Here is a 19,816-nt window from a genome sequence, read left to right as displayed (position 1 = left end):
GTCATGATCACAGGAATGAAGAGCATTGTCAGCTTCAGGAAGGAAAATCGTTTTGAATATTTTCGTTAGATTCTTTTAATTGCGTTAATTTGATTTTTAATTGTTTTAAATTGTGTTAAATTGATTATTTAACAATTTATATTTTACTCTAATGTACCGGTAAGTTGTTGATTTTTTCGTTTTAATTTCTGGAGGGTATCATACGGAAGTGTTCTAGGCATTATATTGAGGTAAACTCCTCTTATTATTTTACTAATTGTTCTTAATGTAAAAGAAAAAAAAAAAAAACTAATACAATATACAGTACTGTACAATATAAAATTATGTTGCAATTTGGCTTTTAATTTACGGATATCAGAAACTTTTTTTTTTTTTACAGTGTAAATTTCACAAACACGTGCTACTGATATGCCTCGTTCTAATTTCTCAATTAGCTCTAATTTCTGTGCCATATTTAAGTTCACATGCTTTCTTTTAACTCCTCTATCACTTGATGCCATTTTAAATTGTTCTAAGGATTGCAAAATTATTTAATAAATAAAGTCACAATTCAGAAATCACAGAAACACTGTACACAACTTGACCGCAAGATAGCTTGAGGCAGACTGAGACCGAAACAAAGCGAGTCGGTAGACCTGCAGTTTAGTGTAATGAGTCTGTAATCTGGGAAAACAGCTATTTCAGAAAGAATAAAAAACAATTTCCTGAATTTGATTATAAAAATAAAAGTAATAGGTAATTATCGAAACAATAATGGAAATAGGTAATTATTATTAATTTTTAATAACACTGAAGTTTTGTATAACCTAAAAAAATAATATGGTCGAGATTAATATGTACATTATTCTATTATTATTTGTCCGGTCTGTTAAATCTGAAATCCATTATATCGGGGTCCGTTAAATCGAGGGTTTACTGTGTGTATATATATATATATATATATTTTTTTTTTTTTGATTCCCTGCTTTAACTTACCAATTACATTGGATAAGAGGGCTTCTATTCTATATAATATTTTAACTATCAACCTTGAATAACTGTACAAAAAGTCTACTGGGAATCTTCTGTGGAAGTCAATTTCATGATACTATAATGTAATATTTCTGCCTGTTTACACTTTTGTAAACAGGCAGAAATATTACATATGGTAATAAATATTACATATTACATACAATAAAATCTTACCATACTACCTATGGTAAGATTTTATTGATTTATATTTATATATGTAAAACAGCTCAATATTTATATAAATAAAACAGCTCAATTATCAACAAAATTGTTGATAATTGAGCTGTTTATCAACAATTTTTCTACTCACCTTGTGGCACATATATGATCCACCTTTCTTCACCTTATCTGTTCCAGTAGGGGGTCCAGCCTGTAATATAAATCAAATAAATATAAATTATATTTTGTCTATCCAGATTTAGTTTATAAGAATTAGCATGAACCCACTGCCAGACATTTTTTTTTGCACTATTATGTCTATTCAACATTACCTTTCAAGATAAGTTCCCCTCAGTTTTATTATTAAAAATTTGAGAAACCTCCAGTGAATATGAACAAGGTGATCCATTAGTGTGAGCATGAGATTTTGCAAACTGTCCAGTGGGCTAACAGTGGTAAATCTAATTACATGCTAAATTATTAAGCTTTTCTTCTTATAAAAGCTGTATTAAAAATAAAAATGATTTACCCTTTGCCCTTTTCAACTTTTTACTTTCAAAATATGGAGATCAGGTATTTGTAAGCAGGGGGTAAACAGGAAATTTTGGGAACAAAACAGGCAAAAAAAAACAATTTTTTTTGCTAAAAGCAAGAATTTTTAGGAGATTTTTTGTAAAGTCCACACTGCACTAAAAATTAATCACTGGAAAAATACACATATCATGTGAAAATACAGCGATATGGTCATTTACCAATACAGTATGCTTTTAAACATTAGCCTATCTAATTTCAGTCTGTGGATTTCCATTTAGATATTCTATTAGACTTGAACTGATTTTAGATTCTTCAAGAAAGATACTATTTCAGACTTTGCCCTTTTCAAAAATATTGAGTCAAAGTTTTGTTAATAACAGTGGCACTACTGTTCAGAGTTGGCTGGCAAGAGCATTTCGAAATCTTCACCAGAAAGAGAAGAACTGAATTCAGTTGTTTTTTTTTTTCTTTTTTTCACCTAATTAAATCTTATCTTGCACACGGGAAGGGGGGGGTATATCCAGGGTTGCTACATCATGAAGATGCAAGCAGAGTATCTGGTTGATAATTGGCTGCTAAATCTTTCCACAGTAGCCCTACAGCTAGTTTCATAATTTCTTCCTGAGCTTTCTCTTCTCGGCATATGATCTGTTTCTTCAATAATGAGATAAAGCTACTCTCTTTATCAATAGAATATCAAATAGCTTCATAAATCACTAACTGCCAAATATATTGCTATGTACACTGCTATTGACAAGGCTGCCATTGTGCAGCTTCTACCCTCCTAAATCTCCAGCAAGTTAGGAATATATAAAATTACATCGGTTTTCCTCATAATATGATATCCACTATCTTTCAGTACCATTCTCACCTTACAACAACCAAGAAAACATCTTAACTAAATACTTGATCATATTCAGAACATGCTGACTTATCAAGCTAAGGATATGAAAGCTACTGGGTCCCTAGCCATGTTATCATACCTGGAAATTAAAGTGCTAAACCTTTCAAATAAATAAATTACCTATGGAACCAGCTGATACCTCTTTTAAAATTCCTTTTACTAGCTACAAAGCCTTGTAATCAGTTGAAGTATAAATCAATGAGAGAACAGCTGACAAAGTCAAGGAAGCAAAAAACTCATTCAGATTAAACTGAAGGAGTTTGTTGCCTCCTCTAGGCTTGACCATCCAACTTCCACTCAAATAAAAAAAAAAAAAAAGATACCATGCTTACAAGACTAGCTGAGTTGTACACACTTTACTCACTTTTACCTCCTTTCTACCTCAGATCCACCTTTGTGTCTAAACTGGCATACTCAGAATCTAATCTATCACAGTTTACTGTCCTCTTTATAATACAGTATGGCAAACCACATTCTTAATACAGCCCAAATTACTTCTACTTTGAAACTAATCTTGGAGGAGAGATTTCATATAAATGCAGTGTCCACTTTCCAAAAAAAAAGTATAGCATATGAATAACCTCTAAACTTGACTGAAAGGTTCCTATACTGGAAACCATAATCATACAAGTACTTATTCTTTGCATATATAGAGCAATTCAAAAAGAATGATACATTTTCATATGTTTAATGTGAAGTCTGTCTACAATCATGTAATATGCACCAATTGTTAATAAAACACTGAAAGTTTGATTGAAATTAATGTGGGAAAGTGCTTCACTCTTTCACCACCAGGGATGTCCTTTTAACAAAAATGGCAACTCCACAACAATTCTACATCCTGCAGTTTGCAAAGACGACATGTGTGACAGTGGCCTAACAGACATTCCGTACACATTTGGAATTGATCTTCCAACTAAGAGGAACATTTACCATTGGTACACACAATTTGAGGAAAATGGTTGTATCTACAAAAGGAAAAACCACTGGCCATCCTCATGTGTTGGAAGAGAATGCAGACCAAATTCAACAAGCCTTCCAGTGAAATTCATGGAAATCAACATATCAGGGCAATCACAAAACTTTCTAGGGACAACCGACAAACTGAATTAAAATAAATAAATAATATCTACACAAAATGCTAAAACAGATATAAAATAAAATAAAAGCATTAAAATACAATGAAATATACAGTAGCTTTCGAGACGAAGTGCCTCTTCATCAACTTAGTCAGTGAATGGTGTATTGCAGTAAATATATGTTGGTTAAAACAGCAAAAGTCAACTGAGCAGAATTATGTATACGTGACGATCCGGGCGTGTCGGAACATCTTGGTAGGATTTTGCGTCTCACCACATACGATATGTGCAACTTCTGGGGAGGAAGAAAATTACATTCTATTATTTCTAAGGTAAAAAAACACCCGTTCCTCCTCTCCTACGGAGTGGTTCCGGATATTGTATTACATGTCCAGATTGTGGGGGATGTTATGTAGGCGAGTCTGCCAGGAGATTGAAAGATTGGGTTTCTGAACATGAGGTAACTCTTTCAACCACTAATTTTGAACGCTCCGCTGTCGCTGAGCATTATTGGGGTGAGCAGCATAATTTTGATCACTAATGGGATATTGAAATCGTCAACTATTCACGTGATTACCACCAGCGCTCAAGGCTTGAGGCACTGCACATAACTAGCAATAATAGTACCATGAATTGCAATAGGTAATGCACTTGCACCCCATTATGGAATCTACTGTTTTGCAGTGCGATGAGCACTCGCAATCATCATGTATATGTAATTCTGGTGTCTAGCGACACCAGATTCATGATCATGCCCAATTGACTTTTGCTGTTTTAACCAACATATATTTACTGCAATACACCATTCATCGGCTAAGCTGATGAAGAAGCACTTTGTATCGAAAGCCACCGTATATTTTATTAGTTTTGTCCATATTTTATTGTATTTTAATGCTTTTATTTTATTTTATATTTGTTTTAGTATTTTATGTAAATATTATTTATTTATTTTAATAAATTTATTTTAATTCAGTTTGTCAGTTGTCACTAGAAAGTTATGCAACCCGAAGCTCAAGGCCTGTTTTCCAATATCAGGGCAAGTTACATTTGCCCCAGACAACAGTATGGCATGTTCTACACAAATGATTATCCATGAGAAATTCCTGTTGCAGTTGGTACAATCCCTAAAACCAAATAAAAGTTAAGTGATATGATGCAAGCTGACATGGAAGATGAAGAATTTGCAACCTGCCTGACCTTCAGACATCTCACTAAAGCAGTAAAGTGAATCACCATAATGTGCACATCTGGGGCACTGAAAATTCATATCACATCGTAGAGAATGAATGGGATTCACCAAAAGTGAACGTCTTTACACCTATTTCACAAGAGAAGATCTATGGCTCATTTTACTTCATGGAAAACATCACAAGGAATTATTTATCAGAATAGGATGATGAACTTGCTTTTTACTGCGAGGTTTTAATAATTGCTTTTTTGTTATTGTTGTTGGAATCCTTTGGTTGCCATCTAGTGGGGGTCGTGCCTGTTGTTGTGTTGTTGAACATCTTTGTTTCTTTCATGAGACTGTGTCAACTTATTAGTGTGGTTCACGATGTGGTTGGCTCCAGTTTCTTCCTGTGCCTATTTGCCACTTGGTTTTATTTTCTTCTTCCCATCTTGACTCTCAAGTGATGATCCATGCTGTGGAAGACCTGCAACATCAATTCAACCTGCAAAGACCTGTACTCCAGAAGTTGTTCACAGCATGCACAAAATCTGGTAATGAATGATCAATGAGTGACAGTTCGGTACTCATCCAGCATCTGAATGCTTGCACCTTATAATAATGGACATTCTTGCTATGTCAGCACAATGAATCCCAAAGTGGTTGACAGCAGATCCAAAACACAATGAAGTTATCAAGTCAAATGAATGTTTACATTGTTTTCAAGCAGATTCAGAAAATTTCCTTTGCATGTTTTTGACCATGGATGGAACATGGGTCTATCACCTTCAGCCCCAGAGACAAAGGAGTAGTCCAAACAAGGGAAACAGCTCTTCTCCCCCTCCAAAGAAACCCAAGGGGATTCCTTCTGCTGGAAAGGCAATGGCATTGGTTTTTTTGGATTCTGATGGAGTTAGAGGATTACCTTCAGAAAGCCAGACTGTTACAGGGATGTATTACACAGGCCCTTGAGGCATTCACATGAAAACATCAAAGACAAACACCGAGGAGTCTTGTTCCACCAGGACAAGATGCCTGCTCACAAGTCTGTCATTACCATTGCTGCAATGCATGAGTGCTGCTTTGAAATCTTGGACTTTGACATTCCCCATATTCACCAGATCTAGCACTACTGAACTTTCACCTATTTCCTAATTTGAAAAAATACGTAGCTGGCATCCATTTTGCCACTGACAGCGTTGTCACTACTGCATTGGATGCATTTCTGGAGATCCAAGAGAAAACTTTTTTTGCAGCTGGAATCAATGCATTGCAGCATCAGTGGCAAAAATGTATTAACTCCAAAAGGGACTTTGAAAAGTAACATGTTACCAGACTCCTCAAATAAACCCTTCATACTCAGATCAGAAACTTTTCTAACACCCCCTCATATCACAAAGTATGGTAATACACTATGTAGCCATTATGAAATATAAACAGAAAATTTAAATATGAACACCATTAGTTGCTTTACATACATCTAACTATGGCTTACAATACCGGGATCCCGGTCATTTTTTTCCGGTATTGATACAAAAAATACTTGTTTTTCAGTATTAATTTAAAAAAAATAATTGTTTATAATTTAATCACATAAAGGTTATAAAATCATCTTTATGTGATTATGACATCATTATCTCTACTAGTAAATGTTCGATAAATCAGCAATAGGACACCATGCAACATTGCAACCTGTCCACAATTCTCGGACAACTTCATGTCTGACCGTATCGTAACTCCCAAGTCTCTCCCGTTCCTCCACTACTGACTTTAGTTCAACTCCACCAAGTGTATAAGTTATTTTGGGGTTGCTGTTCCCTTGCATTTTGCTGAATTAAAGCATAGCTGCCACTTTTCTGACCATCCCGGAAGTCTATCTAGATCACTCTGAAGAAGCTCTGCTTGGCAGCGATCATTAACTACTCTACTGATCTTTACATCATCTGCAAGTTTAGACCTCATGCCTTCCATCCCTTCATTGATGTCATTTAAGATAATCAAAAACAACAGTGGTCCCAATACTGATCCTTGAGGAACCCCACTTCTTACATTAACCCAATCTGAGGAATAACCATTCATCTCAACCCTCTGCCTGGTGCCCTCATGCCATCCATCTAAGGATTTTCCCTATGATTCCAGCCTGCTCCAACTTATAAAGTAACCAGTCATGTGGGACTGAGTCAAATGATTTGCTGAAATCCAAATAAACAATGTTGAAATTATTCTCTAAATCCAGCTCACAAGTGACCTGTCAAAATGGCTAACCAGGTTTGTTAAACCTGATTTTCCCTTTACAAAACCATGCTGTGTATCCTACAGAATTCCATTTCCATCTAAATGATCCTGAATTCCACCCTTGATCATTGCCTCAACGATTTTCCCTACTACTGAAGTTAGACTGGCCGGTCAGTAATTTCACGTTATACTCCTAGAACCACCTTTATGTTCCAATATACACCAATTCAACCGAATCTCTCCCCGAGTCCAGTGATGCTCTCATAACTAGCCTTAATGGTTCAATGCACTCACTTGCCGCCTCCTTTAAGATTATTGGGTATATGCCATCAACCACAGGAGCCTTACTCGCCTGTAGGTGTGAAAGTTCTCATTAAATAATCATTTGAAATTTCAACATCATTAATTACATGGGCTAAGAAGTGGCAACTGAAGTTTAACCTTGACAAATGCAAAGTACTGTATATGGGTAGAAGTAACCCCAGAGAAACGTACCAACTGTGTGGTACTACACTTAAGGTGGTAGAAAATTAAAAAGACCTGGGAGTAGTGCAGTCAGATGTGAAGTTTTCTGAGCAATGCAGACAGGCTGCCAGGGCAGCCTGTCTGCATTGCTCAGAGAGTCATGGGGTTTTGTCATGGGGTTTTGTCAATAAAAGGAGGTCATGGGGTTTTGTCAATAATATATAGGAATTTTGCTAGCAGGGAGAAGGAGGTGATTGCCCCTCTGTATAAGGCAATGGTCAGGCCACGCCTTGAGTACTGCGTACAGGTCTGGAGGCCTCATTTTAGGAAGGATGTAGATTTACTTGAGCGTGTACAGAGAAGGGCAACAAGATCGGTGAGGGGAATGAAGGGATCCTCTTACCAAGAGAGGCGTAAGTTCTGCAAATTGCAGTGGCTGGGGACTAGGCACCTGCGTGGTGATCTGATTGAGGTGTATAAGGCCTTGAATGGGTTGAGCACGCTGAATTCTGGTGGGATCCTTCCACTTGTTCAGATTACGAACCTAAGGGGACATAAATTCAAATTAAGAAAAGACAGATGTAGAATTGATGTGCAGAAATTTGCCTTTAGCCAGCGGGTGGTTAATTGCTGGAACAAACTTCCATCTGTCGTTGTGGAAGTTGACAGGTTAAATAAATTTAAGGAGGAACTGGACAGGCATTTGGAGGGAATGGTGTGATTTTTTTTTTTTTTTTGGCTGATGCTGCATAAGCTCATACACTTGCTTTCTTGCATCACATGCCACTACTACTACTACATTTTTTTCAACTTCACTTCAATAATATCTCATTGAGACAAGTGTTTTTTTACATAAATATCAATGCAAAGTAACTGTTGAGTTCATCTGCAACTTCAGCTATGTTATCTAATACTATTCCACATCCATTACGTAAGGGTCCAATCTGATATATCCTTCTGTTCTTTGCATTTATATATGTGAAGAATTCCTTAACTGCACTCTTTGCTCTCTCCCAGACTCAGTAAAGATACTATAATGAAAATTACACTTCGCTTAATAAAACGTCTTTCTCCTTCAGAAAATGATGAACATAATTCAACCATGGAAGACCAACATGGAACAGAACATCAGTGTTCCGCAAATTCTTTCCAAAATAAGAAATTGCCTGACTCCAATGAGATTTTAAAAGATGAACTATTTTTTTCTAAAACAAGTTCAAAGCCTAGAAAATATGGACTGAGATCGTCTATGATTACCTCAGTACAATAGTACCAGAATAGAACCGATAGGGCATTTTCTGCCACTAATCAAATACTGTATGTACCAAAATTAGATCTATTTTAAACGATCATACTATTGATTGCTTATGTTTCTTAAGAGCTCACTTTATTCGGACAGGTAGTGTGGATGCTTAAACTAAACTTTGCAGTAATAATATGTATTTTTTTTTTTTGTTTTTAGAATAACTGTATTTTAATGATTTTTTTCAGAATATTTATTATTGCAATAAAAGTTTATTTAAAACATGAATTCAAGTAATTACGGTACTTGTTTTTTTCCTTACTTTATTGCACCTAATTATCATCAAAATTTATTGAGAAAAATGTTTGTTTTTGGAATACCGGTTTCATAAATTGAAAATATCGAAATACCGGTATTGTAAGCCCTACATCTGAGGTATAATTCAGTTGTCTCCCATGCATGTGCCAACATGCCTTGAGTAATTACAATTATCCAAAATATGTTGGATAACTGTAGTATAACTTATATTCTTCCTTTTAACTTCTATAACAATGTCACTTTTGAGAGCACACTTTGTTCTTTACATTAAACCTCAAAAAAATCGAAAGGACTGAGATTACGTGAACAAGGAGGCCAAGTTTTCTTCTGCCTGTCCACATGACACCACAAAGTACACTAATATTCTTGTAATCTCTGTCTTTTGAACCTCTCTGATCCTGGAGTAAAAAATTTTCTGGAGTTTCTCATTGTATATGAAGATATGTGATATATCAAAAATATTTTTGGAGATTCAATGCAAGTACTATGAAGTCCCTGACACATTCAACTGTCTTTGGTGGTGCAGATAATCATGAACTTCTTTAATGCGCTCTAAACTACCTGCTTCTTTAAACCTCCTCATCCAGGCTTGAATTAATGGTATATTTGGTAGGTACTTTCCGTGTGATGAATAACAATTTCTTTATATGAGAACATCCAATTTTTTGTTTATTTTTTCTTGAATCATTATATTTTTATTTCTAGATGGCACATGTGAAAAACTAATATCTGGTGGCGAAAAATCCTTTGCAATAACATATTTTTCAAAATATAAATTCAGATTTTGGCACCTTGTAAAAGCTTAATAAGTAAAATTCATAATATTATGTTAATTATAATTTAAAATTCACTTTACCTAAGAATTTTACATAAATATACAAATTACAAAAATCTTTTGTAACTTGTCTATTGATTAAATAAATACTTATTTGATAAATATTATTTTTCAAATATTTATTTGATAAACATTACTTCATAACATTTATCAGATATTTCATATAACAAATAACAGAATGTTCCTGAAGAAGCATGCTGCTATTTATTTTAAATACATGCTGTAACCCTCACTGCCTACTTCAATGTTTGTTGTATAGTCAGTGAATGACCTGACAACCAGTGATGAGATATCCACAATATGTATGATGCTCAGTGGTGCAATAAGTTAAAACAAGTAAATTTAAGGAAAAAAATCTCAGGTATATATCAATTATAAAAACATTTATTGTATACATAGGGCAATATCCTCTGTTTTGTACAAAGCCACAAGCAAACTAAGAAATTAAGAAACTAAGTTTGGTATGAAATGCAGCAATCTCATATTGTGGAGGCATGAATTAAAGTGTAGGTGCAATAACTAGGCAATGTGGTGACCTGCCTTTACAATATGAAACTGCTGAATTTTATAGCAAACTTAGTTTTCTCATAGCCACGTACAAAATTGAGACTACTGTATTACTTGTATTCAATAATGTTTTATAGCTCTCATATACCTGAGGTCTTTGCCCTAGATTTTCTTGAGTTTCAACTTTTTCTATCATTTAGAAACTCACATATTGTGGATATAACTCATCACTGGGTTACCAAGTCACTGATGGTATCTACTTGCCCATCAATAATATGCCAATAAGCAATGAAACAGGCTGCATGAATAAGGGCATGCATTTCAAATAAATGGAAATATATTTCTCCATTTGGAGTAATACTTTTCATTTGAAGTGCAATATCAAGGCAATAGTGACTGCATAAAAAAACTGAGGCTATTGTCCTACCTGTATAATGACGTTTTACAGTTCTCCTATGCCTAAGATGAAATATAATGATAATTATGATGAAAGAAGAGTGAAACTGTACTTACAGGATTATGCTGGAATTCACTAGAGTGATCGACTGTCCACCAATCACTTGTCCATTCCCAAACATTTCCTACCATGTTCTTAAGACCATATTTATTAACATCAAAAGCAGTAACCTAAAAAAAATAATAACAAAATGGGTAAGAGAGAGATATAAGCATACGTTCCGTTATTATCCTAGGAAATATCACTCATTTCCTAGAAAATGAGTGATACAATAATTTTTCTCTCATAAAATACTTCAATTTACAAATATGAATGAAGATTTGGAACTTTATTTTCAAAGTGGCACAACAATTCAGACACAGTAAACTTTCAGAAATGCTGACAGATTAAGAAATAAGATAGCTTCAAAGAAGCATATCTAAAAGCTTTACTTAAAAAATAGCTGTTTCTTTTTTTCAAGAGAATTAGAGCAAACCCAGGGTTTGCTTTAATTCTCTGTTGAATTTAACTCTCATAATTTTATATAAATATATCTGAAATTCACAATATTTTATAAGACTCATATAAAGTATATGATTCTTAGACCATACGTCAAAAATTCACTGAAATACCGATTCTTTAATTGTTTACTGACTTTTGGATCCCCCTGTATATTACTTTAGTGTAGTATTCTCAATTACTGAATTTTAACAGAAATCATGCCTCAGAATAGAGCAGCAAAGCAAAGGGTTGAAAGTAGCTAGATTGCTGCATCTCAGGGTGAACTGAGGGGATGTAGTTGTCCTCCGAATCATAGCCTCACAAAATGTACTGTTTCGTTGATATTTGTAGATCTTCGAACGGGACAAGATACAACCAAGGGAAATGTATTTGTGTGTGTTCGATGTAAAGAGTGTGTGAAGATATTAGGCATGAACTCAGTATTCTGATGGGCATTTATGAGAGCATGTGGATACTTCAAAGGAATTAAGTTGGGGGATCATCAAGCTCTTAGCTGCCCACCTCAATGTCAGAGCATGCACATGTGCATCAGGGGGAATGTGCTGGTCCCATGGGAGATAACTATTGTTGGTGACAATAGTTATTGTCACCAACAATAACTATTATTATTGTTGTTAGGGAAATAGGAAATATATTGTACAAAAAAAGGGGCCAAAGTTGATGCCACTGTACGGGACATGATACTGCCAAGGGGGATGTCTTTGTGGTGCGTGATGCAAGGAGTGTATCGATATCAAGCAACAACTCGACGTTCTTGTGGGCCTATATGAGAGCTTGAAGGACAGGGTGGATGCCCTCGAAGAAACTAAATTGAGGGGCCCATCAAGCTCTCAGCTGCCCACATCAACGCCAGAGCTTGCACTTGGGCATCGCGTGATACAGAGACAACCCCCAAGGCAGAATGCGCTGGTCCCGAAGGAACTAGTAGTTGTTGGTGACTCTATTGTCAGGGAAACGGGGAACATGCTTTGTAAAAAAGATAGGTGGAACAGGACCAGGGTATGTCTGCCAGGGGCAAAGGTTGATGACGTTGTAGAGCGAATATCATCTTTTAAGGGCACAAAAGGTGATATAGTTGTACACGTTGGCACTAATAATATTAAGAGTAAGAGACCGGCAGAATTACTTAACAAGTACAGGGCACTATTGAACAAAAGCCGAGAATTAGGGTTGAATTTGAAAGTGTCTGCAATTCTGCCCAGACACGATAGGAGGGAGTATATGATGAGAGCCTTGTCGATCAATTCGGCCCTGGAAAGATTGTGCAAGGCTCAAGGGGTAGAATTTTTTTCAGCCTGGACTGTACTTGTTAACAGGAGAGATTGCTTCTACAGGGATGGGATACACTTAAATAGAAAGGGTGCAAGAATATTTGCTGATGCTATCGAGGCAGTGTTAGGTGGGTCGGAAAACTGCTAGCTTGGGGGGAGACAAAGACCAATAGATTGACAGTAGCCACTGGCAGAGGTGAAAGAGATTCTTGCACTGCTTCTATTAGAATGAGCAGAAGCCTGGAAAACAAGATGCATGGTATTTCAGAGACTGCTGGGAGCCATTGCAGTACAAGTAAACACATGGGTTGTGTTAGGGTAGCTAAGAATAGAAACAGGTGCAGGTATACTTGCGTGTACACCAATGCTAAGAGTTTAGTAAATAAATTTGATGAATTTGAGGTATTGCTCAAAACATCAAAGGCAGATGTTGTTGGGATATCAGAGACGTGGTGTCACACAGATATAAGGGATGCAGAACTGCAATTTGGGGAGTACAACGTCTACAGAAAGGATACACAGGATAGGAAGGGGAGAGGGGTTATGCTATTAGTTAAGAAACACATAAAAACCAAGGAAGTGAAGCCAGTCGACATCACCGGACAGTGCAGTGTTGAGTCAGTTTGGTGTGACATAAGCATTGGGAGATCAAAACTGAGAGTAGGAGTGTGCTATAGGCCTAATGACTCTGATGAGTATAATAAGGAACTGTACAGGGAAATAGAGTGGGCCAGTAAATCAGAGAGTCTTATAATGGGAGATTTTAATTTCCCAGATATTGACTGGAATTTGGGGGCTGGTTACTCACACACTAGCAGGGCTTTTGTGGATTTATTGGATGATTGTTTTCTACATCAGCATGTTCGGGAGGCAACTAGAGGGAGTAATACTCTTGATTTGATTATCAGCAGTGATTCTTCATGCATTAAGAATCTGCAGATAAACGAACCACTAGGTGGCAGTGATCACAGTGTGCTGAAGTGGGATTTACTCAAAGAGGTAACTACCATTAGGGGTAAAGGGAAGGGTTATTGCTTCCGTAAAGGCGACTACGATGGACTGAGACAGTATTTAAATTCTATACAGTGGGACCAACTGATGATGTTACCAACAGCAAATTCAAAATGGGAAGCATTCAAAGAACTTATCTTGGAAGCTACTAGGCTTTACATACCAACTAAGAAATATTGTTCAAGGTTTAGGCCAAAATGGATGTCAGATGAACTAATGAGGCATATGGCAGAGAAGAAAAATGCATGGGATACTTACAAATTAACACATGACACAGAAGCCTATGATAGATACAAGTTGATATGCAACCAAGTTACAAAGGAGGTTAGGCAGGCAAAGGCAGATTACGAGAAATCCTTGGCAAGGGATGCAAAGAAAAACAGCAAAGAGTTCTTTACTTATGTTAACTCTAGAAGGAAGTGGATGAATCAGATTGGTCCACTTGATATTGATGGGTCAACTGTTGATGATCCTGCTCGGGTAGCTAACAAACTAAATGAATATTTTACATCGACATTCACACATGAGGAGTTATTCAGCAAGGGGAATGCCAAGGGGGGGGGGGTATTCAACTCTAGCAGTAAGCTACAGAATCTTGAAATAACTGGGAGTAAATTGGAGGAGAAACTGTTGAAGATAAACACAAGAAAGGCACCCGGGGTGGATGGGATCTATCCAGTTATATTAAAGGAGGCAGCAAAGGAAGTAAGCAAACCCTTAGCCATAATTATGAGAGCTTCCTTGGACTCAGGGGAGGTACCCATAGACTGGAAATGTGCAAATGTGACCCCAGTTCACAAAGGAGGATCAAAGGCTGACACAAGTAATTATAGACCTGTGAGCTTAACTTCTGTTCCAGGAAAATTAATGGAGGCACTGGTTAAAGAAGCACTGCAGGATCATTTAGACAAGACTTCAGTTATAGCTCAGACACAGCATGGTTTTGTTAAGGGGAAGTCTTGCCTGACCAACTTGATTGGATATTATGATGCAGTCACAAAAGAACTGGATGCAGGGAATAACTTGGATATTATATACTTGGATCTTAGAAAGGCTTTTGATACTGTTGCACATGGAAGACTGCTACACAAATTGGAGCAGTGTGACATTGGAGGCAAATTGCTGCTATGGATAAAGGGGTGGTTGAGGGGAAGAAGACAGAGAGTGGTAATCAATGGACACTGCTCATCGTGGACTGATGTTATTAGTGGAGTCCCTCAGGGCTCAGTGTTGGGTCCATTATTGTTTTCTGTATTTATAAATGATATTGATGATGGTATATCAAGCTTAATGTCCAAGTTTGCAGATGATACAAAGGTTGGCAGGGTTGTCAAGGACACTACTGACACTATGCTGCTGCAACAGGATCTGGAAAGGTTGAGCAGATGGGCTGAGAGGTGGCAAATGAAGTTTAACATTGACAAATGTAAAGTACTACACATGGGAAACAGCAACACCAGAGCAACGTATCAACTCTGTGGTACTACACTGACAGTGGTAGAGAATGAAAGGGGCTTGGGGGTGGTTGTGCAGGCAGATATGAAGTTCTCTGAGCAGTGCAGACGGGCTGCAAGAGTAGCTCATGGAGTATTGTCAATGATATACAGGAATTTTTCAGCAGGGATAAGGAGGTGATTATTCCATTGTATAAGGCAATGGTCAGGCCACACTTAGAGTACTGTATACAGGTCTGGAGGCCTCATTTCAAGAAGGATGTAGAGCTGCTGGAACGAGTACAGAGAAGGGCAACAAGATTAGTGAATGGAACAAAGAGGTGCTCTTACGAAGAAAGGCTTAAGTTTTGCAAATTACAGTGTCTGGAGACTAGGCACCAGTGAGGTGATCTGATAGAGGTGTATAAAGCCTTGAATGGTTTAAGCATGCTCAATGCTGATGGGATTCTTCCTCTAGCTCAGAAAAATCACCTGAGAGGGCATAAATTCAAATTGAGGAAAGACAGATGTAGGATAGACGTGAGGAAATTTGCCTTTAGCCAGCGGTTGGTTGGTTGGTGGAACAGACTTCCATCCCTTGTGGTGGAGGTTGATAGCCTAAATAAGTTTAAGGCTCAGCTGGACAGGTATTTGGAACGAACAGAGGGGTGAAGTGGAAGTGGGTTTTTTTTTTTTTTTTTTTGGCTGATGCTGCATAAGCTTGCTTTCTTGCATCAAATGCCTCTACTAATGCTAATGCCTTTTAAGGGCAAAAAAGATAATACTGTTGTACATTTTGGCACTAACATTAATAGTAAGAGATGTGAGGACTTAACAAGTACAAGGAAATGTTGAGAAAAATTCATGAGATTGTGCAAGGTTAACAGGGTAGAATTTTTCTCAGCATGGTTTGTGCTTGTTAACAGTAAGGACCACTTCTACAGAGATGGGATACACTTAAATAAAACTTGGTGCAAGATGTTGTTGTTGTTTTGGTTTTTAGGAGCATTAGCAACTAAGGCCATATTGCTCTGGGCTATGCGGTGGTCATTCCCTGACCTTTCCGCATCCTCCATATTTGGTGGTGATGAGCTCGAACCCGGTCTAATCAAGAAGCGTGTGCTACGCACTGCTGTTCCTTCCCACCTGGCTACGGAGGCACCTTGGTGCAAGAATATTTGCTTATGCTATCAAGGCAGTTTTAGGTGGTTCAAAAAACAGCTAGCTTGGGGATACATGGACTAATATATTAACTATAGCCACAGACAGAAGTGAAAGTGATTGTTGCACTGCTTCTATTGGAACATGTAGCAGCTTAGAAAGCAAGTTATGGGGAGTGGATTAAAGGCATGCTGTGGGTCATATTGGAACAAGGAAATACACAGGCTGTGTTCAGGTAACTAAGAGTATCAACAGGTGCATGTACACAAATGCTAAGAGCATAGTAAATAAATTTGATGAATTTGAAGTGTTGATGAATATCAATGAATAACAAATGCAGACACTGCGGGGATATCAGAAACGTGGTGTCATTCAGATATAATGGATGCAGAATTTAAATATGGGGAATAACAAGGTAAACAGAAAGGACAGACAGGTTGGGGGGGGGGGTGATTATTCCCTTGCACATAAAATCGAAGGCAGTGCATTCAGTTCATGTGGGTGGCCAGGGCAATGATGAGTCAGTCTGGTGTGTCACAAGCTCTGAGAAAATAAATATGAGTAGGAGTGCATTATATTCAACTGCACACAGAAATACAGTGTGCTACTAAATCAGAATGTCTTATAATATGGGATTTTAACTTTCCAGATATTGACTGGAACTTGTGGGTTCATCACCCATACACTTAGCAGAACTTTTGATTGATTTATTAGATGAATGTTTGTTACAGCAGCATATTAGAGAGGCAACAACAAAAAGCAATATTCTTGGATTTAATCATCAGCAGTGATTCTTCATGCATTAAGAATCTGCAGCTAAAAGCACCCCTAGGTGGCAATGATCATGTAATAATGTGGAATTTCATAAAGATGTAACTACTATTGAGGATAAGGGAAGGGTTTTTGCTTTCGTAAATGAGACTACAATGGTCTCAGACAGTTTTTAAATTCTATACAGTGGGACTGACTAATGTTACAAATTCTAAATGGGAAGCATTGAGGGAAATAATCATAGAAGCTACTAGTCTTTTCATGCTAACCGAGAAATACTATTCAAAACTTAGATCTAAATGGATGTCAGATGAACTATTGAGACACATGGCAGAAAAGAAAATACATGGGATGCATAAAAATTATCATATGATACACAAGCCTGTGGTAGATATAAACTAATCTGCAATCAAGTTACAAAGGAAGTTAGACAGCTAAGGCAGATTACAAGTCTCTGGCAAAGAATGCCAAGAAAGAGCAAAGACTTCACTTATATTAACAGTAGAAGAAGAAAGGGCTGAATCACATTGGTACACTTAACATCAATGGTCTAACTATTAATAATACTGTTCAAAGTTGCTGACGGGCTGAATAGGTGTTCTGCATCTACATTCACACATAAGGAGTTCTTTAGTGAGGGGGGATACTGGAAGTTTATCAAACTAACAGGGAGCTAAATTATTTTGTGATAAAAGAGAGAAAATTGGAAGAGAAATTGTTGAAGTTAAACAAAAAAAAAAAAGTCACCTTGGGTGAATGGAATCGATCCAATTATATTAAGAGAAGCAGCAAAGGAGGTAAACAAACGTTTGGCCAAAATTATGAGAGTTTCTTTATATTCAAGAGAGGTCCCTGTGGACTGGAGATGTGTGAATGTATCCTAATTCACTAGGGGAGGGGGGGATCAAAGGGTGACATGAGTAATTACAGATCTGTTAGCTTAACTTCTGTTCCAGGAAAAATAATGGAGTCACTGGTTAAAGAAGTAGTGCAGGGCCATCTAAACAGGAGGGCAGTTATATTTTATTCACAGCACGAGTTTGTTAAGGTGAAATTGTATCTGAACAATTTGATTAAATGCTATAATACAGTGACAAAGGAACTGGATGCAAAAAAATAATTTAGATATCATATACTTGGATTTCAGGAAAGCTTTTCATACTGTTGCACATAAAAGAGTGCTGTACAATTGGAGCAGTATGTCATTAAGGGAAAGTTACTGCTAAAGGGATGATTGAGTGGGAAAAGACAGAGTGGTTATCAATGGTTTTGGTTTGATTTGGTTTTGATTTTATTGGTGCATTAGCTACTAAGGCTATAATGCGCCAAGACCAGGTTATCAATGGACAATGCTTTTCATGAACTAATGTTATTGGAATCCCACAGGGCTCAATGCTAGGCCATTGTTTTCTATATTTATTAATGATATTGATGAGGGTATATCAATCTATGTCTAAGTTTGCAGATGATACAAAGGTTGGCAGATGGTTAGGAACAGTAATGGAGGTATGCTGCTACTGCAACAAGATCTAGATAAATTAGGCAGATGGGCTGAGAAATGGCAAATGACGTTTAACATTGACAAATGCAAAGTACTGCATATTGGTATCAATAATCCCAGAGTAACTTATCAACTGTGTGGTAGTACTACACTCAGGCTAGAAAAATAAAAAGGACTTGGAGTAATTATGCAATCTGACAGAGCCGGAACTAGGCAATCCTATGCCTTAGGCAAAAGTAATACAAGTATGCCCACATTATGTGCAGGTAGTCAATCTTTATGAATTTATAAAAATTACTACTACAACAATCTATGATTTGCATATATTTATTAATAATATAATTTAAGCAATACAATGAACATAACAAAACAAAAATATCAAAGAAAAAGAAACTTACAAATATTCATTTATACCTACAGAGACTGTTTCTATATAAATTCACGGGATATAGTATAGTTTATAGTATATAAACTTTGTAGTTTATACTACATAAACTACAAAGAAATACATATAACTAGAAAGAAATTAAAAATTCACAGATATCTTATGTTCATATATCTAATATAAAAATCATAGAAACAAAATATTGCAAAATCTAGTACTTTTAAAATTATAACATAAACGAAAAATATGCAATGAAGATGTATTATTTTAATTTAATTATTCTCGCTTTTGCCATGGCAAAATCGTCAATAATTTTATCATAATTTATGTTTATGTTTGTGCAACCTGATTTTCAATGGATATAATTGTTGGTTAGTTGTTCTTATCTAGTTGTTGACCTAAAGTAATTTTAATCAATTTAAATTTACTGAATATTCCAGCTTTTGGATTCCTAATCATCTCATTTGAACCTCTTAATACAAGATCATTTTTTGCACAAAATAATATTGCATCATCAATAAGTCCAGAATGTTTTAGACTCTTTTTCCATTGATTTCCATATTAGAATGTGTTCACAGTGTTCTCCAACAAATTTTCATGACTTGGAAAGCATCAATATAAGTGTTTCCAAGAGGAAAAGCCTTTCTTTGAATTGACTAGTGAAGGCACATTGCAAGTATTTTTGTTAGTTTCAAATAAAATGCATGGGAAACAATACAAAGATTTAGTTTCTTTGGAGTAAATCAGCCAATTTCTGTGTATAAATTCACCGTTAGCAAGTTATTTTTTTCAAACCACTCTATAGAAAATCAACGCCCGTCCTCAGATAAAGAATAATGAAAATCTGCATCTTTGCCTTGATCCGGT

General features: G+C 36.4%; 1 protein-coding gene across 2 annotated transcripts in view; it reads right to left on the bottom strand.

Moving 5' to 3' along the window:
- The window catches only part of LOC150086876 (formylglycine-generating enzyme), a 237,852-nt gene that overhangs the window by 59,196 nt on the left and 158,840 nt on the right, over positions 1–19,816 (bottom strand). For both annotated transcript variants that reach the window (XM_090371641.1, XM_090371640.1), the window contains exons 6-7: positions 10,972–11,085; positions 1,322–1,381 (exon numbers count right to left, since the gene is read on the bottom strand). In XM_090371641.1, the coding sequence (XP_090227767.1) occupies positions 1,322–1,381; positions 10,972–11,085 (174 nt within the window). The remainder of the gene's footprint in view (positions 1–1,321; positions 1,382–10,971; positions 11,086–19,816) is intronic.

The sequence above is a fragment of the Mastigoproctus giganteus genome, chromosome 4 (genome assembly GCF_048544385.1).
Source record: "Mastigoproctus giganteus isolate SK-2022 chromosome 4, ASM4854438v1, whole genome shotgun sequence".
In the NCBI taxonomy this organism is placed as follows: Eukaryota; Metazoa; Arthropoda; class Arachnida; order Uropygi; family Thelyphonidae; genus Mastigoproctus; species Mastigoproctus giganteus.
Note: the sequence above shows the minus strand (reverse complement) of the source record. Positions and strands in the feature narration are given on the sequence as shown.